Source organism: Sciurus carolinensis, chromosome 1 (assembly GCF_902686445.1).
Source record: "Sciurus carolinensis chromosome 1, mSciCar1.2, whole genome shotgun sequence".
NCBI classification, from domain to species: Eukaryota; Metazoa; Chordata; class Mammalia; order Rodentia; family Sciuridae; genus Sciurus; species Sciurus carolinensis.
Window position 1 is genome coordinate 95504532 of NC_062213.1, and position 26664 is coordinate 95531195.

General features: G+C 37.0%; 1 protein-coding gene across 14 annotated transcripts in view; it reads right to left on the reverse strand.

Annotated features, from left to right (window-relative positions):
- The window catches only part of Ubap2l (ubiquitin associated protein 2 like), a 42937-nt gene that overhangs the window by 14081 nt on the left and 2192 nt on the right, over positions 1 to 26664 (reverse strand). For 7 of the 14 annotated variants that reach the window (XM_047542617.1, XM_047542616.1, XM_047542610.1 and 4 more), the window contains exons 2-16: positions 24687 to 24816; positions 23527 to 23604; positions 22768 to 22878; positions 17521 to 17689; positions 17021 to 17116; positions 16537 to 16582; positions 16076 to 16188; positions 12141 to 12193; positions 10447 to 10532; positions 7919 to 8090; positions 4146 to 4344; positions 3251 to 3528; positions 2903 to 3075; positions 1013 to 1202; positions 257 to 311 (exon numbers count right to left, since the gene is read on the reverse strand). In XM_047542617.1, the coding sequence (XP_047398573.1) occupies positions 257 to 311; positions 1013 to 1202; positions 2903 to 3075; positions 3251 to 3528; positions 4146 to 4344; positions 7919 to 8090; positions 10447 to 10532; positions 12141 to 12193; positions 16076 to 16188; positions 16537 to 16582; positions 17021 to 17116; positions 17521 to 17689; positions 22768 to 22878; positions 23527 to 23604; positions 24687 to 24776 (1909 nt within the window). In that variant the 5' untranslated portion in view covers positions 24777 to 24816. Of the gene's footprint in view, positions 1 to 256; positions 312 to 1012; positions 1203 to 2902; positions 3076 to 3250; positions 3529 to 4145; positions 4345 to 7918; positions 8091 to 10446; positions 10533 to 12140; positions 12194 to 16075; positions 16189 to 16536; positions 16583 to 17020; positions 17117 to 17487; positions 17690 to 22767; positions 22879 to 23526; positions 23605 to 24686; positions 24817 to 26664 lie in introns of all 14 variants that reach the window. The other 7 variants (XM_047542613.1, XM_047542608.1, XM_047542607.1 and 4 more) reach the window with 1 other exon arrangement.

Sequence of the window (26664 nt, forward strand, 5' to 3'; positions counted from 1 at the left end):
AGTTATTTAATAATGGGGCAATCTTTTTATATTCCAGCATTTCACAATGTGAATTTCATTTATCGAATGAAGGGAATGAATGAAATGGTCACCATTTTAAGACAGAACCTGAAATTCAGGAAGGGTGGAGATTAGGCAGCAACATAGAATTAAGACTAACCAGTCACTGTGCCAGAACACTTTTCACTTTAAGAAATGCAAAAATATTAAGAGAAGGAAAAAACAACTGAGAATAAAAAGCCTGGAGAATACTCACCTTCAACAGATTGCGTGGTCTGTAACTGCGTGGCCTGCACAGAACTGAAGCCATTCTGGTGCAAGAAAACAAAGGAGCAAGAACAGACAAACTCATGTAAACAGGGGAAGTTAATACTGACTCAGTTTAATTTTGGTTAACAAACCTTTTGGAGAAATTCTGCTAGTTAACCAAAGGAATAATACAAGAGTATCCAAAGAAACACAACAAAAACTTAAAACAACAAAAACTAGATATACTAAGCCTGTGTGGCTAAAGGTAACAGAAGACAACCCCCAAACAGGTAAAGACATCCCAACCCCAAACAGACAGAGGAAAGGCCCAAAGCCCAAATCCAGGGATCTTTGTGGGAGGATGTGGGAATAAGACACTTCAACCAAACCACTTATCCTGATGGTGTGTACATGACAGTCACTCAACATCAGCTCTAGCATATGCAGTCCCTCTCACCAAGCCACGTGAGATCTACTGATATGCACCCCCAAAATCTAGCAATTAATGTTCCAAGAGGACAGGTATTTGAGACTAATTCTACCAGAGACAATCTTTACAACAAAGAGAATGGTTTACTGACTGAGTCTCCAGGATTGCTGAAAACAACTTTATTTCACCAAAAACAGAAATGTGTTTTCAGCTTCTCAATCAGCACTTCCAAGGTTTCTTAGCACCACTTTCCAAGAAGTGAAACACTAGTATTTAAAAGAATTTTGTCCACTATTTTCCTAACCTATGTCCAGGGGCTCATGAAGCCACTACCTTTGCCTGAGTCAGGTCCTTTTGGGGTGATGAAGAGATGGAACTGGGGTACCGCCGAGTCTGTGTGGATCTCTGTTCATATAGAGGGGCCTGAGCATTATTTTGGGAGGTATAGGTTGTCGACTGAATTGGGCCACTCTGATAACCAGACTCCTGACTCTGGTTAGATGAAATTGTAGATGAAGATTCACTGTGGGAAATGAAAAGAAGAAAAAATCTCAGAGAAATGAAACAGAACAAATAGTAAGAAAATGGCAGTGATCTAATAGTGGAATAAGTTGGTATCAAAAGAAAATTTCCAACAACCAATAAAAAAATAAAACTATCACAATTTTCTCCTGACAACAGTAGGAATCCCTACATTCTACGGTACCAGGGATCTGAATTAAGCACAAAGCTTAGAAACGTCTTCAACCTGAAGCAAAGAAAAGCCTCTTCTTCCCTTCCATTCTATTTTTTAAGAAAAAGAAGTTAAAGGTCAGTGGAAAGGATATAGTACTCTTGTGTCCCTTCTCTATAAATCACAATGTGAGCCCTCAGAACAGGAAGACTTTTTAAGCTCAAACTCATTTTAAGGAATTCTGAGCTTCAAGCTCCCTTGACAATGGTATTAGATTTATGATTACTGGCACAATTCTTCTAAGAACTTTTAAAAATATCTGCATGTATTAGTTGCAGTTATGACCCCACAGAACTAGACTAGGGCCAGATATTTGTATTTTTAAATTCCAAATACAAAAAAGATCTACTCCCTGAAATTCCTCCAGGACTTTCTATTGCTTAAGATGGCCTTCCCTGACAGCTAGCAGGGAATGTAGAAAAAAGATTCCTTTTGAGGATCCTTACGATTATCTCCTTTCTAGGAATTCAAAGTTTTACACTTCCCAGGCATAGTCCCATAAAAAGGACAAAAAAGAAAAGTAAAAAGCATTTTTAGTTGTGGCGTACGCCCAGGTACTTTAAATGTACCTGTGCTGTTCTCATCTTTTAAAAATGAGCAACACTGGGGCTGGGGTTGTGGCTCAGTGGTAGAGCACTTGCATGGCATGTGTGAAGTACTAGGTTCAATCCTCAGCAGCACATATAAAAAAATTACATAAAAGGTCCATTGACAACTAAAAAAATATATAAAAAAAAAAAAAAAAATGAGTGACATTCTTCAAGTAGCCAAGCACCTTATTTCTGTTTTCTTTTTTTTTTTTTAAACAGGGAATAAACTCAGGGGCATTTAACCACTGACACACATCCCTAGCCTCCTTTTATAATTTGAGACAGGGTCTCGCTGTGTTGCCTAGGGCCTCACTAAGTTGTTGAAGCTGGCTTTGAATTCGCAATCCTTCTGCCTCAGTCTCCCAAGCTGCTGGAATTACGGGTGTGTACCATTACTCCAGGCTTCCATCTGTTTAAAGTTACAGATAATCCTAGTGAAAATGTATATTGTTTTTGTACTGGGGATTAAAACCAGAGGCAGTTTGCCATTAATTCCCAGCCCTTTTTCCTTATATTTTGAGACAGGATCTTGCTAAGCTGCTAAGGGTCTTGTTAAATTGCTGAGGCTGCCCATGAATCGGCAATCCTCCTGCCTCAGCCTCCCAAGTCAATGGGATTACAGGCATATGCCACTGAGCCCAGCTCTAGTAACACCATTTTAAAGCATTCAACAATGCAGCAGGCCATATAGCACATGTCGTAGAGGGCCAGCCTCTCATGCTGGAGACCCAGGTTCGAATCCCCAGCACTCTGGGGTTCTGGAAATAACAAACAAACGAATCCTACCTAAAGCATTCAACAAAATGCTCAAATCATTACTTTTCTTCTAGCAAGTTAGAGGAACAGTGTCTCAGCAAATGACTTAGAACAATTAGCAAAAGGTTAATGTTTTTCTACTACCTGGCCGTGCTGGTATATAGGCTACTTGGAGCCTGGCTTGAGGAGGCGCTCGTGGTGGGGGTGGACTCATAATCAGAAAGGACAGGCTCTGACCCAAACTGCAATGCCCCAAACTGCAGATTTAGCCCTGAGATATCTGCTGAGCCAGGCATCTCCACAGCCAGAGCAGGAATCTATAAAGAAAGGCAAAGGAGAAGGAAATATAATGGTTTAATACAATCTTACTATGGGAATGTTAATAAACATTCCCTTCGATTTCAAAATTTCCAAACTTAAGCGATATCAACCTAACCTAATTCACAAATCCCATACTTCCTTGCCATATAGCTACCTAAAAAGTTCAAGTACCTTAGAAGTCAAGGAGGCTTTTTTCTTCTGCTGCTTCAGTTTCTGCTGAGCTGGCTGAGGGCTGGAGGACTGGTTGTCTGAAGACCCAGGAGACATCTGTGGAGCCGAGGTGGATTTGCTTGGCAGAGGAGAAGAGGGGGGTGGAGGTGCAGCTGTAGAGGTAGCCACTGCAGGTGGCTTCTCCTGAAGGAACACCTCCATCATGGTTGAAGATGGGGTGAAAGCCTGGCGCTTTGTAAAGGGGCTATGTACTGTTGAATCATTTGGGTTCTTTAAATCTGCAGAAGAAAACCCAACATGTTGAGGTTCAAGGTTCATGAACCAGACCCTCAAAAACCAGAAACTCATATGAACAGATTTTTTTTTTTTTTAAGGAATGAATCTCATTTCATTTCTATAGGCACCAATCCCTAGATCTCATCTATTCTTAAAAATAGCCTTGGACTGGGTAGATAGCTCAGTCAGTTAGACTGAATACAAGGCCCTGGGTTCAATCCCCAGCACTACAAAAAAAAAAAAAAAAAAGGCTTATTGAATCAATGATTACTCTGCCTGTATGAAACAGGAAATCACAAATTGCTCAAATTTAAAGTGTAAGTTCTAAAATGGCCAACTCCATGAACCTAAAGGCAATATATTCTCAAACACACAGATAAATTTAAAAGTAATTAATAAAAAAAATCCTAGGTAAACAGAAAATTGTGTATGGTTAAATTTGACAATAGAGATACATAGCTTTTATTATTTCCCAACTTTCTGAATTCAGACTCTCTGACTAGGCAAAACCAGAGAGAGCTACTCCTCTCTTTAGGATACATTTTCCACTCCCTTTGGCAGCCTCTTCACAATAATACTCCAATGCATAAAGGATTCTAGTCACTTCGTATCTTCTTACCATACTGCACCAGTGATGGGGACTGTGTCGTCGAGGCCATGTCCCAAGAGGAGGTGGTGGTGCTTCCAGATTGAGAATGCTGAGCGGCCAGCTGAGCCAGGGCCTGAGCAGTCTTGAACTGCTCCAAGAACTGGGAGCCTGTAGTACTGCCACCTTTAGCTTCACCAACATCACCAAATCCTTTTCCTAACATGCTCACCTGGAGATCAACAGAGAGATTTACAGCCAGGAATTTGTCAGCTAAAGAAAGACACTTATCCAGACTGCAAGGTAGTACAGACCAAACAAGTGAAGAATGCTACTAAACCAGGCCCATCGTACATGACTACAGTCCCAGCTACTTGGGAGGATCACAAGAATCCAGGAGTTCACTAAAAGCCTGGGCAACACATGACATCCCATTTCAAAACAGAATGCTGAGTATACAGCATAGTCCATTGAGAGTATAAGTTCTAGGGTCAGACAATCTGGATTCAAACTCTGGGTATGTAACCACAGAAAAATTCTTTTTAAATCTGTTTGCCTCAGTTTCCTTGTCTGAAAACAGGAATAGTAGTAGTAGTACACTTTACAAAGTTTGAGCAGGATTTAACAAAGAATGCATCTATACGTCACATGTGCATGGGACACAGTAAGGACTCAAGAATCTACACATTAACCCCCACTAATATGTATAATTTTAATGTTTTTAATATTAAACGTTTAATGTTTAATTTTAATAATTTTAATGTTTTTAAAATAAGAGCCAGTAAAAACTTATATAATCACCATCACTTTCTCCATCTTAGGGATAATGCTTTTGATAACTGGAGAATTCCTCCTCTTCAAAATTTTTACATCAATACTTGATTATTAAATTAACATGAAAGTTACATGAAATTTTACTTTAGTCTTTATATATTTGCCCCTACCATTAAACAATTCAAAAGAAATAAAACAAACCTAACCTGGATGCTGCTCATAACTAGCATAAAGGCAAAGAAGAGAAATTAAAAATTCACCCTTCTGCACTAGACAATTGACAACTCAATATGACTTTATTTTTTTATAAGGTAATCACTGCATGATAACCAAGCAAAAGTTTACACTTTAACACTCTGGAGAGATTTCCCTGTTCCACTACCAAGAAAAACTATCAGCCAAGTCCAAAAGATCAACCACATGCCCTTGATAAACCTTAAAAAAAAAAAAACCTTCAAGGAGATTATACAAACAAAAACTTGAACAAGGTGCAGTGAATGAAGCCCTAAGCAACTTAGACCCTGTCTTAAAAAAAGAAGGGGGTTGGGGAGGGGTTAAGCAACCCTGGGTTCAATCCCTGGTACCAAAAGGAAAAAAAAAAAAAAAATCAGAAGTCTAGTTTAAAGTGAGGAAATGTAACAGAGATGACTTCATGCAACTAATAATTAAAATATTCTGCCAAGTGCAAAACATTAAAGACAGAAAATTACCTAATGTTCAACGTATTACATACAAAAACAGAGGAACCCCTCTTTTATCTAGACCTAATAAATATTAAAGGAAATTAATCCTCTAACATGCTCAATGCAAAAAAAATGACATTGTTACATTAAATAACATGACTAAATAAAGGTAATGAGGACAAACAATACTATATTTAGTTCAGCTATCAGCACACATTAAATAAGATGTTAAGGTAACATGGAAGTATGTTAACATTTTTTTGACATTAACACATTATGCCCCATCATCCTATAAACACTTAAATCAAAGCCAGGTACGGTGGCACACACCTATAATCCCAGTGACTCTAGAGGCTAAGGCAGGAGGATTCCAAGTTCAAAGTCAGCCTCAGAAACTTAGTGAGATCCTGCCATAAAATAAAAATTAAAAAGGGCTGGGGATGCAGTTCAATCACAGAGCACCTTTGGGTTCGATTTCCAGTATTGAAGGGGCAAGGCTGGGCAACAACAAAACCACCACTTAAATTGAGCAATTTTATAGGTGTCCTATAAAATTTTATGTTTTTATTGAAGTCCTATATACAAAAATGATATGACCAATGGGTTAAAATTTTGATTTTTCGAGCATGTTCACAATCCCAGACATTAAGAAGGCAGTTAAGAGACATAACATCACCTTAACCACATATCTAGTCATGTATTTTAGGGGTTTGTAACTACTTCCTGATTTTCATCACACCTTACTACTGATGCTCTATTTTCTTTCTAATCCCAACACTCCTTTCCTCATCTGTTACACCTTTCCCATGTGGCAGAACATCAACCACCAAATCACTTTTAAATTAACACAAAAGAAAAATTTTAAAACAATAGTTAAAAACTGAGATAGTTCTGGATTAGTTGCTAGCTCAGCAGTTTTCTAGTTAAAATAATTACTGAAACTGGAAAAATAAAAATTATCTGCACCTACATGGTCTGCTTACCTCTTGTAACTCTAGTAACCCTCCATCAAAAACCGAAAAAGAGAAAAAAGGAGTACTTAGGATTTATTGGCCATAATTGGTCCTTGTGTTATCTTTGTTTAAACATTATCTTTTTAATTATTGTAAATTAAGAAGTTATGTGTACTAAGCATTACAGGTTATTTAAAATGCTACTACAATTGCCACATTTGTGTAACTGGTATCCTTTGGTTTAATTATCTTCCTGAGACCATGCAAGACAGGAAGAGGAAGCACTCTTATTCCCATTTTCAGACAAGTGGAGACAGAGCTAACAACAAGTGGCAATATGGAAAAACTCCAAGTTTTCTAAACCTAGTGTACAGATGTATGGTTTAAATAAACATATAAGACAATTTTACTCCATCAAGAGATGGGGAACTACTATAATCTCTCACCAAAGTTTAATTAGGATGGTGAAAATACCAAAATTTATTAATAAGTTGATGCCATTGATTTTCTCTCTCCAAGAGTATTAAGAAACAGTGTTCAGCATGATTATATATTCAATCAATTATGTTAACTCATTTTTCAAAGATGATTCAGTTTGTCCAAAGCTAAGGACTGTCCTAGAGCTATCCCCTAGTACCTCCAACTCAACATCTTTACACTCAAAAGAAGCTTAAACGAACAAAAAGGATGCTTCATCTTGTTGCAAACCTTGTCTTTGAAAGTGTTAAATACAGGAGCCCACTGTTTTAGATTAGGCTCCTGCACTGGACTCTAACCAATCAGACTAAAAAAATCAAAAGAGTCACTCATATTAAAGTTCCAACTTCAACTGAAACTATATTGTTATTTGACTTTCTGAAAAATCAGGAGAGAAAACAGCTAAATTTCGAACAGGTGGATAATAAAGTTCATTGGCCTTAATCCATACACAAAAAAAGGTAACATGATGTTAACCAATTGGTTATTTTTCTAATTTTTCTGTCTCCCTATCTCATCTCACAAGGAAAATAATTTTAAAACGACCAATCAACTTTTTATTCTATTTCTTTTTTATAGCCCTTCTCTTGTCTATAAAATCAACCTCTTGTCAGACACAGTGGCACCCCCTTGTGATCCCAGCAGCTTAGGAGACTGAGTCAGGAAGATTGCAAGTTCAAAGCCAGACTCAGTAACTTAGTTAGACCCTGCCTCAAAATTAAAAATGGGGAAGCCTGGGGAAGGCTCAGTGTAAAGTGCCCCTGGATCCATTCCCAGTCCTGCAAATAAAAATAATAAACCCAAATAAGACCTTTAAACTAAATTGATGTAATTTTATCCCTTGGTAGAAGGAATGTCTATTTAAGATTGCTGGGATTGGTTGAAGGTTTGATTAGGATAAACCATGTTTCCTACTTACCATACTATGATGAGAAAATGTGTTCCCTGAAGCAGGTTGTGAAATGGCACTCTGCTTCGAGTTACTGAACACCAGAGGCTGGGCCAGAGAAGGAGCCTGAGATGGATCCAGATTGGATGAATCATTCTCCATTGAAGATGGTGTCTTCCCCAAGAGAACAGCAAGGTCAATTCTAATGGGGAAAGAAAGGGATTTTAATGAATAATGACTCAATATTCTAGCATTTTCTGATTCAGATCATGGTTAGATCAAAACGAAGCCACTTAATGACATGTTCCTAAATGGACTCAAAACACATAGCTCCAAAATGCTTAATTTAACAAAATAACTGATGCATGAGTGCCTCTATCTAGCTGAATTCCACCAGGTGCCAATAGTAATGGCTTTTATTTTAGTGAAAATTATTAATTTAATGATACATGCTAATTAGCAGCTCAATACTTGGGTCAAAATCTACAAGTAAATATTCATGACTTTAATACTAAACACTTGTCATTAATAATATCTATTTAAAAAAAAAAAATCATATACCAGAATGCTGGCATCTTCAAATGGAGACTTTTAGAGGTGTTTTCCCCAATTTTAAAAAAATTTCAGAAGTTACCAGTGATACAATGAAAAATATGAAGCTGGGAGTATAGCTCAGCAGTACAGTGTATGCCTAGCATGTGCTTGGCCCTGAGCGGATCCCTACCTCCACACCAAAAAAGAATTCCTAGGTGACTGTGTCCTTTGTTATTCCTAAAAGCTTGTCTCCACCATAAAATACCTAATGTGGTAAACCCATGGTGGGTCTGGTCACTAGAGAAAGACCAAATTTGAGGACTGGAATATTCAGCCGCTCCCAACCCAATCCAACCCATTTCCAAGGGAGTGGAATTGGCTATCAAGTCCAATGACCAATAGCCAATGACTTAATCAATTATACCTACAATTTAAGGCTTTAGAATAATGAGACCTGTCAAGTTTCCAGGTGCCTACAGAGGATAGGGAAGGTCATGTGCCCCAATCCACACATACCATGCCCTATGGATTTCTTCTATTTGGCTATTCCTAAATTGCACCTTTTTTTTTTTTTTTAACGTTGTACATGGACACAATGCCTTTATTTAATTTATTTTTATGTGGTACTGAGGATTGAACACTGAGCCACAACCCGAGCCCCCCTAGTTGCACCTTTATAATAAAGAGCTTAATAATAAGTAAAACACTTTCCTGAATTGAGTCATTCCCATAAACTACTGAACCTGAGAAGAGATCAAAGGTACTTATTGGAAGGCAGACCTCTGAGTGGGACAGTCTTGTAGGGCTGAGCTCTTGACATTTGGGATCTGTGTCAACTCCAGGACAGAGTCAGAACTGAATTGCTGAACACCTAGTTGGTGTCAGAGAACTGCACCACTGGTGTGGAAAAATATATTTGGTGTCAAAAAAAAAAAAAAAAAAAATATATATATATATATATATATTTGTTTTATATTTATATAATATATTTGGCACCTACTTTTACTGATTCCTATCATACTTCTTTGAAAGCTTCTGAATTAAGAGCTATCATGCCCAGGTCTAGAAGTAATCCAAGAAGCTTAGGGAATTAAAATACTCCTTGAAGCATGTACATTCTACCATTGATCCCAATATTTATGTTCAAGTTCTAAAAGTTCATTAGCTGAATCCTGCTGATCCTAGGGGGGAAATAATCACTATACAGTTGTCCTTGGTATGAATGGGGGGATTAGTTTCCAGATCCCATAGATACCACTGCAGATGCACACATCCCTTATATAAAACAGTATTTGCAAATAACCTTTGTATCCTCCTATATACACTCAAGATTACTTTTAATATCCAATACAACATAAAAGCCCATAAATAATTACTATACTACATTATTTAGGGAATTATGGCATGTGAAAAAAGTCTACATGTTCAGTACAGTCATAATTTTTGTTTTATGGATTTATAGTTGGTTTAATTCATGGACACAGAACCCATGGATATGGAACCTACATCTCAGTGGGCTCAGCAGAGGAGATCACGATCATAAATCAAGAGAAAAGGCTATTAAATAGTTCTACAGAATTTAGAAAATAAATGAAAGCATTTTCACTTTCAGCATGGCCCTTCTTTCCCTGACTTACTTCAAGACAAGTTACATAATCAATATGGTGACAACACAGGCTGATCTACATAATTAGAGGTTATTTCAAGGGAAAATCAGCTTTAAAAAGATAACATATGGGGGTTGGGGTTGTGGCTCAGTGGCAGAGCACTTGCCTAGCATGTGTGAGGCACTGGGTTCAAGTCTTAGCATTGCATTATAAATAAATAAAATAAAGGTTCATTGCCAAGGAAAAAAATATATATATACTGCAAAAAAAGATAACATATGAACTTCCATTCTACTAAAGAGGAAACTGATGTGGTTATGTTTATCAATACCAGGGAATGTGTGAAGGGCAGGGCAACTTTCTTACAGCTACCTCAGCAGATCTCTTTGGGAAAAGGTACTTTTACCACACACTTGCCTCTGACCAGCAGTGATTGTCACATTCTCCGTAGGCAGAGGTACTGAAGACACATTAGAGGCAGTGAAGATCTTGGTCTCAGAAAGCTAAAAAAACAGAGGAATTAATCACTCCTGGTGTCAGGGAATCTACAGGAAGAATCTGGCACAAGGAAGGCAAATTCAACATCAAGAACAAAGGAAAACCCTATGAAGAAACAACTAACTACCCTGAGGAATCTTGAATGGATTGACCTTTAAACCCCCTTCAGTATGCACTCAATGTCTGTATCCAAATAGAGAACAAAGGAACCCAGTAAAATATAGTGAAGTCACATCGTCACATGCACACTGAACTCTCAGGTTCATATGCATGCTAATCCAAGAGACATAAGATAAAGTTCCTTTATATCTTATTAAAGTTCCCCACCTTCACCTCTACCCAAACCACATTTACCTTCTACTACTGCCCATGCCCATTCCCACTTCTACAAATGAAAGGAAGATCATGGCCAAGATAAAGAAAGATATTAAAAAAAGTTAATTCTTTGCTTCTGAGCAGTAAAGACCCAAGGGCTGGTGAGGTAAGATATTTTGGGGATAATTTTAATTACAACGCAATTTTTGCCTTAATAGTGACTTTTATAGTCATAAGGCACTAAAATTAGATATGTAACTGTAGGAAATAACTCTTCCCACTCTATAAAAGTTGATTTGCATTGTTTTGGTTTTACTTCTTTATTAAAATGTCTCCTCCAATAAGCAGGGAATTCATCCTGTCTTCTCTTTCGTTCTGATAGGTGCTTAAGCAGACAAGCCAAATCTCAAAAAAGTAGAAGAATTTGCCCAAATTCACAACAGATTAGCTCAGTTACAATAGAAAATAATCAACCTCTAATACTGATGCATCCGAAATTTTAAAAACCTAGGACTAGTAATCAAAACAGTTTTGAAATGTCATTTCTGCTTAACCATAAAAGTTATCTTGCCTGTCTATATATAAAACATAGGAAACCAGATTTTAAAATGGTAAAATAAGAGTTTACCCATGACCACTGAAAACCATAATTCACAACAAAAGCTTGACTTTGACCAGGAATTGGCACAACTATTTTACTCAGGAGTAATGAATTCACAGAGTTTGTTTATATGCCACACACTATGAAGACTCCAAGTTCAGTCAAGCTGCAGATTGGCCAAATCTTACATATTCATCTCAATTACAATTACAAAGTTGGGTTTCAAATAAATAGAAGGCTACCAGAACCAACCAGATTGCAAGCTTGAGGTTCAGTACAACTCTGACCCTGTACACATTGCCAATCCATTACGAGACTTCATACCAAATAATGGAATGGCTTCAAGCGGAGCTGTGTGCCACTGGCAGCTGTTACTCAATTTACTACCTGCCTAACTCTATTTCTGGTGCCCTACCCAACCACCATCTCTTCCTTGGATAAATCCGACAATCAGATATTGGACTTACACAAGTGCACTTGCCCTTTCCATAGTGTGGTTCCAGAGTCCTGTTCATGCCCAGTCTCCTTCATATAACATATGTGAAATGTTCTGGCTCAGAACACTATTTTGGATGTAAAAGTTTTGGGTCAGAATCTTAAGGGTGCATTTTGAGGGGTAGAAACATACCCATTTTCTATCCCTAAACACCACTTAGGGATAGAAGGCACTAATGAGGAATGACCTGAGAATACCTACATCTTCATTCCAATCTTCAGTTCCCCACTCCTCTGTTGCCGTCCTCCATGCACCTGGGAATAAAGGAAATGATAAAATAATTTTTATTGTCAACACATGCAGAAAATACTAATGAATTAACATTTTTGAAGCCAAAAGTATGACCAGAATTTACAGATCAGAAGCCATTCTTTGGCTTCAGAGATGGGGAAAGACTTTTAAAAAAAAGGGTGATGCCTCAGAGCAGCAGAGCTTTAACAAGATTAGGATTTCTTAGCTACTTTCAGCTTTTGTTACACAGCTATAACACTGTAACAGGAGAGAGAGGGAAAGAAGGGAAAGGGAAGAGGAAGGGATAGGGGAGAAACTGACTTCTGACTGAATGTTCAGGTGGTATATCAAGTCCATCATTTCTGACTTAGTAGCCAATTCAGCAGTAATTTAAACCGGAACATGCAAACTACATCTAATTTATTTCATTGGTATAAGACAAAAAAAATGCAGGCAATTTGAAGAAAGATGGCAGTAGTGTTAGAGAAATACAAAAGTTGGCATATGACGGTTAGTGACAGGGTAAAGACAAAGAGATCTGAAAGTCAAACTCAGTACACTAAAAACTACCTGCAATTATAATGAACTAAACAAAAACTACCTACTGAGAAGTCAAGTTCATAGATCTTATTGGTTTAACTAGTAACTATAAGGAAAGTACCATAAGTCAAATATGAACAATAGCTACATTACCCTAACTTTACTCACACAAAACATGAACTAAGAACTGTGAAGGTCATTTCACAGACAATGCAGGTATACACTCTCCTGATGTTGTAATGTGGAACACAGTTTCTAAAGGAAAGGTCCATAGGCAAACCACCTTCCACATTTCATTTTGTTTGCTTTATATATACCTATAACCTCAGAAAGAGAAAATGCCCTTTCTTAAAGAATTTGGGTGAGAATTTTCATGACAACCATTATTCTTCCCTTCAACCAAAAGACCACAGTAAGAACTTATCTGAAAAAGGGATAAAGAAGCCCTTATTTTCTTCTCTAAAACAATAGTACGTAACGAATAATGAGGTTTTCTCTCTAAATGGAGGAAAGTTCTTACAAGAATGAACGTCTAGCATTTACATATTTCATTGAAGAGAAATATTCTAATACCTACAAAATTCATCTGAAATTCTTGTAAACATTAAATAGTGAAAGATCACATTTCCTACAGGAAAATACATTCATTGTAATAACCTTCCCAGGGAAGTCTTAAAAGTGTACTGGGGAAATTCCAAACCACTCAGTAATGACAATGCCCTTCAAAACCAAAGTCCAATCTCTAGGCAAGTTACAAACCACATTCCTCTTCCTCTGTGGTGATACAACTCTTTCTCCTCATTGACACCCATTCCATCATGGCTAAATGGAACCCAAATGAGTTTGCACTTATACAATCTTAGCATTAGAAGTGACCTAAGGGGTTATCTAATCTATGCACTTCACGTAAGAATTTTCTGTGCACTCTGGTGATTTCAACTGGGTAGAAATGAAGAATGCAGATATCTACTTAATATTTCCTATACAGGAAGTATGGTCATAGCTACGGAAGAGAACTATATTGAAGAAGCATTAAGGATCATTAAGATGGAAGTGCTCTGACCAACAGATCAAGGTTTCCATTCCCTCAGCATAAAGCACAGTTAAACGTTAAGTGTCAAATATTTATTTAATGAACAAAATTATAAGGACAAGTGGGCATTAAATATGAGAGAAAAATGCAGAAAGAAAAAGCATAAAGACAGAAAAATGACATATCCACAGATATTTCAAGTTCACAAAAATCTATAAAAATATCCGGGGCAGTTAGGCGCCTGGATGTATCATACCAGGAGCAGTCTCAAACTTTCGGGGATAATTTGACCCCTCAACCCCAATGAAATCAAGTCCTGAAACAAAAAAGAAAAGAAAAGGAAAAGAAAAAAAAAAAACAGTGAAATTTTGTATGTGAATGAGAATGTCTGCCCCCAATACATAATTCCCACTGTACCTGTGGATATTTTAAGGGTAGGTTTGAATTTGTTTTCAAATTAAAAAGGGAATCTGAAGTTCACTCTTAAGAAAACACAAAAAAAGATCGTGCATGAAAACATGTCACATTATGAAATTAACAATGATGGGAATGCATGAAGTACATCCAACACTTTAACAAGATGATCTTATTCAGCCACATATCACTGATTTCTGATTCCAGACTTCCAAAATCTACTTTTCTACTCACCAGACATAAAAATTCTCATCACCCTCATCTCCCTGTCTTTCCAACTAGATCCTTGTTAAAGACAGCTAATGTCACAGATGATTTTCTGTTACCAACTAAAAACAGAACCCTTAAATTTGTACCAACTTTTCTGGCAAAGATTAAAAAGCCAAATAGCCAGAATGAACAGTTTGAAAACAGACACTTTTGACATTGAGACTGCTACTACTACCTCTACAAATCTATCAGGAAAAGAATGAAGAACATTTCTAATGTCTCTCAAGTATAAGAGATCGGAACATTTTATAGCCAAACGGTAGTGAAATTTAACAAGATACCTATCTTTTGTCAATACTTCAACTTCCCCCCATGAGAAATATTAAACATGAGTTCATGAAATAATTTGGTAAACAAAAAACAGGCAACATTCAGAACCTAAGGCATAACATCTTGTGTGTAGATTATAAGATGTTTGCTCCAAAGACCCTCCTAAAAATTCAGAGATAAAGATAACTGATCTTGTACAGAGAAAAAAGATGTATCCCATTTGTTTACAATAAAAATTAATTAAAAAAAAAAAAAAAGATAACTGATCTTTTAAAAGGAAACAAGGCAAACTTAAATGGATAAGGTGTCAGAGAGCCTTTACTACTAAGCCAGATCCTTTCATAAGAGGAAAAGCCTCAGGCTCTCATGTGCTGGCTCAGCCAGAAGTAGATGATCTCACAGAAAGCCTAGAGGCTACTCTTATTAAAAGCAACATGTGTATCTTTTACCCCAAAACACATCTTGGTCTAGCCCACAAGCCTAACATACCCTTAGGCATTTACATCCTGTTTGGATGCAAGCACCAAAGCCAGCTAGCAAAAGAGTCATCTTATCCAAATCTTGTAACATTCACCAGAGCAAGAAGGCTATTACACAAAGGGAGGCCTTCTTACTCAGTTACTGAGATTTCTCAAAAATGAAGAAAACAGGAAAACAAATCAACAGTGTGGATTTTGATTCTCTACAAGTAATAGCTTAATTAACTGACTGACTGATTCTAGATAACTGTTCAAAAGGCAAAGCTACCCTAACATAAACACTAGGAAACAAGGGCTGGGGATATAGCTCAACTGGTAGAGTGCTTGCCTGGCAAGCACAAGGCCCTGGGTTCAATCCCCGGCACCAAAAGAAAAGAAAAAGGAAAAAAAAAAAAAAAAAAAAAAAAAAAAAAAAAAACCCACTAGGAAACATATTTGGAACTAACAGCATATAATGGTAAGAGGATAGGTTTTTAGAATTATACAATTCTAAGTTCAAATACCAGCAAATTCATAACCTCTTTCAGTTTTAGTTTTATCATCAGGAGAGTGATGATAAATAATGTCTACTTCATAAACAATAAAAATAATCAAGTGAAATAGCATAAATAATGAGTTCATAAGCACATGGTAAGTAATCAGTACACAGTAAAATTTTAATTGCTACTGCTTTTGTCCCAGATATCTATATCCAAACATTATTTTTAAACTTAACTGTAACCTCAAAAAAATTATTTCCTGAACTAGGGATACAGCTCAGTGATACAGCATTTGCCTAGCAAGCAGGAGGCTCTGGATTCAATCCCCAGCACTGCATACACACACAGACACACACAAAAAGACACACACACTTTAGATTTCCAGAGACAAGAGATGAATAACAATAAATGGTCACTCACTCGTCCCATCATCTGGTTCAAAGTGGCCAGTGTTGTTCCAAGTATTGCCGCTACTATTACCATAACTATCATCAGTATTGGTTGGCTCTGCATAATCAGCTGGGTTAAAGGTTCTGAAAAAAATAAAGCTTAAAAGAGTCTCTGACCTCTAAGCAGCTTCAGCAAATATTAACCCAAAGAGGACAATCAGAATACTGACTATCTTCTTAGTACAGATCAATCATATCCCATTCTATAATCCTATATGCTGTATACTTTTTGTTTATCAGCCTACCCAAAAATGTCATTGTATACAATTTGGTAAGAGATTAATGACCCAGGTAGCAAATGCTTATTCCTGAGAAGTGAGCCCTAAATCTACATATCTTTCTGATTAAATAATCTAGAAATCATTCTAATCACATTTTGGTTATTCTTAGGGGGAAAAAAAAAATCAAATACATTGGATCAATGAAACGTACCCCATTCCTTGAGCAGAAAACCTTCCTCCCCGCCTACCAGAGCCTCCTAAAGAAAAAAAAAAAAAAAAAAAAAAAAAAAAAGAGAGAAACAGAGGGACAGAGAAATATTTAGAAGTTGATATAAAACTACCATTCCAGCTGAGGCAGCTGTGGAATAGTAAGTGGCTGATAGTATCAGATGCTCTTTCTCTCAGTCCCATGTATCACATCAGTTAATAGAGTAAGACTATTATTAGTGTGACAGATAGTTCTTTTGCTGCTCAAACTGCTAGGTCTTCAAGCAAACAATAGCATCAACAATAAAAACTCAATTTGACATCTACCTTCTTTTCCAGTCTACATTTCAGCAATCTCTAGTATATGCATGAGACCTCAACAATTAAGGTAACCAGACTCCATGTTAATTTATTTTTAAATAAAGAACACCCCTAGAGAACTAAAGAATAACCTACCCCCAATACCCATCCCTCCACAAACTGATTACCTCTGCCTCGGCCACGGCCTCTTCTGCCTCTTTCTGTGCCTCTTCCAGAAGGCCCTCCACTCTTAGTGCCATCCAATCCATTTTCCTGACCCCGAACTGAAATATGGAAGTGGGGGAGGGAGAATGGATCACTAGGATATATACAAAGTGTAAATGCCATGTAATACAGTGTTATGAAGACAAAAAACTTAAGAGAATGCGAGCTTGGGATGATGGGATATGAGGATTACACAGGTAACGAAGATGGGCCACGAAAGAGTTATAAGTCAAATAAATTTACAAAAAACTACAGGGTAATTTTATGCCAGACCAGTGGCAGTTGCTAGAAAAGGCTACATAGGCTACATGCAAGAGATACCAGAATCTCAGAATACATAATGGTAATAAAAACAAAAAGGTGATATAATAGTTCCTGGGTCCTGTCTAGCAGGGCCCTGACACATCCCGGGAGTCTGGACATTACTGACCCACAGCTGGTTTTGATAAAGCCCCATGCATACACTCTCGTCCACGGCTGGCACCTCTTCCCCGTCTTGGTGGCCCACCGCGTCGCCGACTATAGTCTCTGTCCCGGTCTCGATTTTCTTTGCCTTCCTCATTGGACTCCGTCTGGCCACCATCCTTCTGTCCTGAGACGCCTTTCTTCTTCCCAACCATCTCCCAGGAATGCTAAAGAATGGTAGAACATTCATGTCTAATCAATACGGACTGCTATCAGGATGCCAGACATGAAAGCTGGGACAACTGATTATTCTTTCAGCATCCATGTTTAAAATATTTCCATTAGTTTACTTCTCTGTTTAAACAGAAGGCACAGACAGAACCTCAAATCAAATTGTACACCTATCTCTGCCATAATTAGTTATTTTTGAAGAGGAGGTATTTATAGGTAATGGATTATAGGGATCACTTTCAAAAGATCTCTATCCAGTTCAGTCACTTAGTCTATCAAAGACCCTAGTTATTTGTGTCTATCAAGTGTGTTTCCTAGACTAAAAAAAAAACTAGTTCCCTCTGGATTCAGTGACCCCGTCCCACAACCAACTTTTTACATTCTTAATCCTATGAAATAATGCAAAATAGGAAACTGGAAGTTTCTACAAGTTATCTGTAAATTTAGGATGAGTGAGCAGCATTTAGCTCTTGGGAATATTCTCTTATCAATCCATAAATTTAGGAGAAAAGCAATAATTACAAAAAAATGCACACACATTTAAAAGAAGACCTAAGAGAAGTCACAGCCCAGGCCCTGAGACATAGTGATAATAGGAAGCCTTCCATCCAGGTTTTACCCACTATGTTCTTTCCATACTTCTTAAATTGATATATTCCAATTTAAAAGAACACAGGCATATGTCCTTCAATGACAGGAATAGTCTAAGAAATGTACCACACGGCTATTTCATCATTAAGTGAATATCATAGTGTAATTCACACAAACATAAATGGTATAGCCTACTACACATAGCCTACTACACAATTCAAGTTCAAGGCCAGGCTCAGTAAGTTAGCAAGACCATGTACCAAGATAAAAAAGGCTGGGGATGTAGTTCAGTAGTAGAGTACCCAGTTTCAACCCCAGGACTCTAAATTACAGGAGGGAAAATCCATGGTAAGGAAAATAAGCTAAATACAATTGCAAAACACTCACTTCTCAGAAAAGAGTCTTTAAAAATTTAAAGTTTTAAAAACAAGCATACCGTCAAGCATCGTGTCACACGCCTGTAATCCCAGGGACTCAGAAAGCTGAGGCAGAAGAATGGCAAGTTTAAGGCCAGCCTTGGAAACTGAGCAAGACCTTGTCTCAAAATAAAAAGGGCTAGTGATATTGTTCAGTTGGTTGAATGTCCCTGGGTTCAATCCTTAGTACAAAAAGAAAATTTTAAAAAAAGCATACCTCAATTTACTTATCTTTTCACAGAAAACCTGTACAAACAAAAGTTCCAGGACAAAAAAAGACTATTAGACCTTTACTATCTTAGTTACCATATAACTTAAAGAACTATAGCACTGGTGCTTGCTCATTAACAGCTATCTAGTATCTGATAACTTTCAAGAATATGAACCAATGGTGTGCAGTAATACATGTCTGTATCCCAACTACTGGGGAGGCTAAAGCAGGAGGGTTTGAAGTTTGAGACCAGGCTGAGCAAAATATCAAAACTCTGTCTAAAAATTAAAAAAAAAAAAAAAAAAAAAAAAAAAAACCAGGTTGGGGATCTAGTTCGGTGGTAAAATGCTTGACTAGCATGGGAGAGGTCCTGGATCAATCCCTAGTAATGCAAAGAAAAAAAAAAAAAAAAACCCACAGGTATGGAAATAGAAAACTGTTACTAATTTTCTCAGGATTGACAACAGAATTTTTCTTTTTTCATATGATACTGGGGATTGAATTCAAGGAACATCCCTCAGTCCTTTTTATTTCTTGAGATGGGGTCTAAGTTGCTGAGGTTGGCCTCCTGCCTCAGTGTCCAGAGTTGCTAGGAATCACAGATATATGCCATCACACCCAACTTGAAAATATTATAGTCATACATTGAAGAATTTAGGAAATGAAGTATTATAATGTCTACAACTTTCTTCCAGATAATTAAGTGCTCACCAGCAGATGCACAGATAAATAAAATAAAATATGGTATACACATACAGCAGAGTATTTTTTTTTTTTTTCGTTTTTTTGGTACTGGGGATTGAACTCAGGGGCACTCAACCACTGAGCCACTCCCCAGCCCTATTTTGTATTTTATTTAGAGATAGTCTCACTGAGTTGCTTAGTACCTCGCCTGTTGCTGAGGCTGGCTTTGAACTTGAGATCCTCCTGCCTCAGCCTCCCAAGCAACTGGGACTATAGCCTGGGCCACCATGCCAGCTTCAGTCCTTTTTTATATTTTATTTAGACAGGATCTTGCAGAGTTGTTGAAGTTGGCTTTGAACATGCAATCCTCCTACCTCAGCCTCCCAAGCTGAACAGAGTATTATTCAATCTTAAAAAGCAATGAAATTCTACTAACCCACAACATAAATGAATCTTGAAAACATTATGCTAAATGAATAAGCTTGAAACCAAAGGATAAACACTGCATGATTCTACTTTACCTAAAACAAGCAAATTAAAAGAAAACAGAAAATAGTAGAGGTTACTAAGGGATGGGGAAGGGAGGAATGGAGAATTATGTAATGCATATAGAATTACTGCTTAGAACAATGAACAAGTTCTGGAAAAATAAATAATGGTTGCAACACATTGTGAATGTACTTAATGTCACTGAATTAAACATTCAAGAATAGTTAAGGGGCTGGGGAGATAGCTCAGTTGGTAAAGTGCTTGCCTTGTAAGCACAAGGCCCTGGGTTCAAATCCCCAGCACCCAAAAAAAAACAAAAAACAAAAAAGAATAGTTAAAATGGTAAATTTTGTTTAATTTACCGTAATATTAAAATTTCAATTAAAAAAAAAAAAAAGTAAGCCAGGCACATTGGCACATGCCTGTAATCCCAGTTGCTCAGGAGGCCGAGAGAGGAGGATCTCAAGTTCAAAGCCAGTCTCAGCAACAGGCAAGGTGCTAAGGAATTCAGTGAGACCATGTCTCTAAATAAAATATAAAATAGGGCTGGGGATGTGGTTCAGTGGTTGAGTGCCCCTGAGTTAAATCTCCAGTACCAATAAAAGGGGGAAAAAAAAAAAAAAAAGAAAGGTAAATTTAAGGTGATAGAGCACATGCTTAAAAGCAAATGTGAGGTCCTGCATTCAATCTCCACCACTTCTTCCCTTTAAAATTAAAGCATATTCACATATTCTAAAGAATCTATAATAGTTTGCTAAAGTTATAATTTTTAAAAAAGATGAAGTATCTACCCCATTCTAAGAAGTTCTGTGCTACACATTCTTCCAACCCAGTCTTATTCCACATTTTAGTTGGAATGTCATTTGATACTATAGTTTTAATTCATAAGCTATAATAGCCCAATAGCTCAATTTGCACCAGGAACTCTTGAAAACTAGACTAAAAAACAGCTTCTAGAATTTATGCTTATCTGTCTCAAAACCTGGCAAGTTTCAGAGACATGTCACCTGTCTCCCTCCCTTGTGTATACATTAGCTGCAAGCACCAGATGGGTTCTATGAAGAAAAAGAATTAGGATTATCTTCTGCCAGTTTTCTGATACGATCTCACCCACTCAAATTCACCCAACACCCCCAGCAGATGACTGCTTCCCACTGGTTTTTCTAGTAGCTGGTTTATTTGTGGCATAAACCTATATTCTCCACCTTTCTTTCCTTTTTGATATTCTGGAAGGTCAAACTTATAGCACTACACAGAAGATGCTGGAGGTGAGAAAAATGTGACTTGTGGACTTTTAAAAAAGATGTACAACCTCTTCCACCAAAAAAAAATCTTGAGGCAATTGTTCTGGTGTAAACTCAAGTGAACCAAAGGCACTATTGTCTTGACTATCCAAGCAGTGAATTTTCTAATAAAGACAGTTACAGAGAATGTAATCCAGGAGTACGTTTATGGGAGGGAGAAAAAAGAAAAGAGAAGAGGAAAAAAAAAAGAACCCCATATCCCACAAATTTAAATTCAATTATTTTTTTAAAGATTTTGACTATTATCTCCCACTGTCTTAAGGAAACAGACAATTTAGTATTTAGCTATGTGACAGCATATCACCAGGAAATTCCTAACTCTAAGGATGAATTCTATTCCAAAGATCCCTGGTTTAAGATCAATTAATGAAAATGATTTCAAAATGCTCAATGCTCACTTAACAAAATTCTCTAGTAAGCACTGTGAGAATGTCCCAAAAGTTAATAAGGTGTAAGAGAAACACAAAATACTCATTAAGGGTGTAGCTCAGTGTTCAGTGAGGCACTGGGTTCAATCCTCAGCTCCACAGAAAATGAATAAATAAAACAAAGGTATTATGTCCATCTACAATTAAAAAAAAAAAAACTCATTAAGTGGGAAGGAGAACAAGTGAAAGTAACTGTCTAAATCTCAGAGCAAGCAGCCCTCCAATATATCCTCTACCAGCTCCAGGGATGGTAAACAGCTTATGACGTTTGTTTCTTTGCTACCTCAACACAACCAAGTTCAGGCAATTCAACAGTATTGTGCAATGTAAAGGTGGTATCAATGGAAATGTTCTGAATTGTACAGTTTGCGATTTTGTTCAACAGCAATTAAAAAAAAAAAAAAGGGTGAGCAAAGGCTGGGTATAATGGTGCACCTATAAACCTAGCAACGTGGGAAACTGAGGTAAGAGGACTGCAAGTTCCAGGCCAGCCTCAGCAACTTAGCAAGACTGTCTTAAAATAGAAAGGGACTGGGGTGTAGCTTAATGGCAATGCACACTTGAGTGCAATCCCCAGTACCTTTAAAAAAAAAAAAAAAGCAGAAATCTACCATGATTAATAACCAAGGCTATCAAGTAGCACCTCTAATTCAAACTTATCCAAGACTCAAAACTAGTCACTAGTCTGGAATGAATAATTTATTCCAAATCAATTAGAAGATACTAACTTCACCTGTTTTTCCTATGACTGTTATTCCCATGAAGAGGATGTATTAAACATAAATTTTAAGTATTTGCAATGTGCAGATTATAATCTCCAAGAAAGTCGTCTACTCAACTTGAAGAATAAAGTGTACTGGTTGAAGATGATTTATCCCACTTGCTATTTTTAGACTATTACGAGCTTCCCAATCCAGGACCCACATTCTAAAACACTATTTAGCACTCTACCGTATCTGGGTTTCCTTCCAGCAGAACATTGATGGCTCTGTTGACATCTCCATTGCAGTCATGCAAAGCAATCACACATTCATCCTGGTTCTTGCCTGTGATATCAATCAACTGAAAGAGAAAAATCAGGAGTCATCACGAACGTACACTCCACACAAAGGTAACTAGATAAAGGGAGGAGATACCTGTTTTAGATTGAAAGAACCATAAGGCCTGAGGGGCAAAACATAAAATTTTGGAAATCTACTTCCAAAAGCAAAATATTAGGGATAGGGTCACAAGTGTTTACAAAGTAATGAAACAATTAAGCATCAGATGGCAAATGAAAGCTTAAAACACACAGGCTTTAGCATATCATCATGAATTTATATACTTCTAAGATCCCAAACTGCTCAAAGTTGCTATAATATGGTACCAAAAGGACCTAGAGATGTAGCTCAGTGGTAAAGACCATGCTCAGCAAGCATGAGGCCCTGGATTTGATTCCCAAAACACTTTCCACACATATAACATAACATCAACAAAATCATTCAATAGTTAAAATTAAGATAAACCCTCTTTGAACAAGGTTATATATCCAAAGGAATGCGGTAAATCAGAAAATGAAATCCCATATTTATTGGCCCAATATATTACATTTCAGGATAATTACTTCAATATATAGAGCACAAAGTATCCTGGTGAGCACCTATGATATTTCAGTATGCTTACACATGATTATCTTTCCCCTTAGCTTACAGCAAATAGTAGTACACTCACCTGTTTCACCTTCTCCTCAAAGTCAGCATCATTGTGGTCCGAAATCATCTGTGCAAGTCGAATTTGTTCTGCAGTGGCCTAGGAATTGAGATGAGACCAAGAAAGCATAATCAAGAGTTAAGAGCAAAGAAATAAAAGGGAGCTAAGTAGCAATGTTTACTTTCCCCACCACCCTAGTTTTTTCCCTTATTACAAAACTAAAGATGCTTAACTAGACAAAACAAAAAAAGTGAAGCTGTATCACTTTCACTCTACAATCCCCCCAAAAATGGAGTTTTTCCATCAATGTTCATAGTTAAAGGGGCTTTCGAAATCTTGGAATTATAGCACCACTTTGAAATATCTACCCCTTAATTCGCACTAATTTTCAAAGTCATGTATAAACCCAGTTAGTTTTTCAATTACCAATATTAACCTCTTATTCCAAAATACCATAAGATTTAGCTCAAGGATAGACTCAACATGTAACATACCAGAAATTACTGCTACAATGAGAGTAAGTTCCAAAATTCTACTAGAAATTCACTCAGTTTAAAAACAAACAAAAAAAAACATTAAGGGGAAAATTCTAGTTCTACATATTCAACATATCTAAACACAGCCAAATATTATGTACTTCATTCACATTAGGCAACAACCAATACTGTTTATAGAAAACAGACCACATCTAAATCAAACTTAATACCCATGAGGTTAATTTATTCCTTAAGATCTAAAACTGAACAATGAGTTAGGTGTCTCAATTGTTAGAATGAAAGACAAAATCTGGAAGGTGAGAGTTGCCAAGACAAAGGTTGACTAGGGATATATGTAAAGGCAGAAGGCCTAGGAAATAAGAAATGTACTGTGAAATGGTCCAGATGATAGAAAGAAAACACCTGTTAGAGACACAAAGCATAGGACTCAAAATGAAGTCTAAGCCTTACAATGTAGCATTAAACAACAACAAGAAAAGCATGTTGTATCACAGCGTGTTATTGAGAGCTATCAGGCCCTTTAAAAAGAAAAGGGGAAAAAAAAAAAAAAAAAGAAACAAGGACTAGACAAGAATAAGGAACCCAAATCACTTCTCCGAAGCATAGAATGATATTCTACTACATGGAAATCACTATCTACCAGCAAAGTTACCCATGACTCTATAGCCCTCAGGTTCTTTTTACCTGTGGCCGCTGCTTGTGCTGTGTCTGGTTTTGGTTTTGAGGTTGTTCCCAGTTTCCCCGGGCTCGGTTAGTGCCCACCGACGTCATCATTTACAGTATATACAAATAACAGTATTTACAAGGTAGAATACTGAAGATTAAAAAAAAAAAAAGTTTAGGCATTAAAATGTGGGCAAAATGTTTTTAACTTCTCTTTCGTCAGCACCTTCACCACCAAACACTTGATTTCTCCAAAGGAAGAAAGCAAGAAAAGCTTCAGACATTTGATAATTTCCTTAAGGAACTATGGCTGTTAATTCACTTTTGTACAATAATGTATAGGGCTTGGGATATAACTCAATGGTAGAACACCCCTGGGGGATTCCATCACCAGTAAAAAACACACACACACACACACACACACACACACATACACACACACAAAGTGGGGGATGGGAGTGTGGCTCAATGGGAGCTTTGCCTAACATGCTAAGGCCCTACATTTGATCCCCAATGCCTCAAAAACACACACACACACAACATTGTATATAAATACTGTATTCAATCTACCTAAGAAAACCATCTTACCTGCCTTACAATTGTTTTACATAGTTGCATGTGACCTCCACTGCTTGGGCAAGGACAAGTTCAAGCCTAGCCTCTTTCTCCCTCAAGTTTCATTTCTTTGTATACTACAGGTTTTGTTTTTTAACTGTACCCTTCAACAAAGCATGTATTAGATCCAGTTCCAGTTCAGAATTTCAGTTCCCTGCGTGATTATTCTAACACACTGCTTTTACAGCTGCTTCTATTGGTTTTGTCCACATTTTCAAGAAACCAGAATTGCAATTACCCTCAACCACTCACCTTAAAATACAGGGAATTCCAAATTTGTCCCAAACCAAACGCATCTATCACAAAGTTTTATTTGGAAGGGCTTCTAGGAAATCATTTTAAACTTGAAACATTAATGCCTGCAGAACAACTTGAGTCTTTAAAGAGACACAATACAAAGGGCCTTCCCCAAACTGACAGTTTTTGTGACAAAATTTCTAACCAAGGTTCAGCTGTATTCAAGTTCCCTTCATTCATTTTTGTTTTGTAATGCAATTTTGGCTGCTGTATTTTGGTTAAAAAAAAAAAATCATATAACAGGATACTCAAGAAGATACTTTGCACTGTTTTATTCTCTTCCAAAGAGGGCAAATTATGTTTTTCTGCTCTATATTTTTCATTAATGAAACTTTAATCAGGGTTAATTCTAAACTGTCCAACAGACGCTGCTGGATTTTGAGGTAGGGAAGACTAATAAATACATAAGGATTAATTATTAGGGAAGTAAATTTCACCTCTTTATTGAATGTCAGAGCCGACTTTCCTGTGGAGAAATTCTTCACCAAGTTTTGTGCCAATAGGTTACACAGGTCTTTGTTTTTTGATGTGGTCATTAAGAATTAGGAGTTCTACATTCCCTATCACTAAGAAAGATATTTTAAAGACAGTTTCATAGCTACTTTTTAATCATCACATCCTGTCCCTGCATAAATGTACACACCAAGGCCTGTAAATATTTCAAGCTAGTATAGGATTATTTGCTATACAGTAGTCCATTTCCCCAGACTGACATTATATTCAAGTTTCAACCCTTAAATTACAAAAGAAAAGTGTTGTTTAACCAAGAACAATGGATCCTTATCAAGAAGAGGAGAATTAAAAAAAAAAAACCTAGAAGAAAACAATTGTTTAACTTTAACTTGGCTCTAATATGAAGCTTCTAATACATGGTCGTCATTTCCAACCCACCACTGTAACTTACAAATACTACTTTCAACTTCACATTTATCAATTTAAGAGAATGAATTAATTTGCAAATACAAGCTAAAGGACTAGCTGTATAGATCACTGCACATACATTACCAGTCAGGTGTAAATTTATTAGAAAGTCATCTTGAAAGTCACATAATTAACCAGGAAAGAGAAAAATCCTTCTGATCACTCT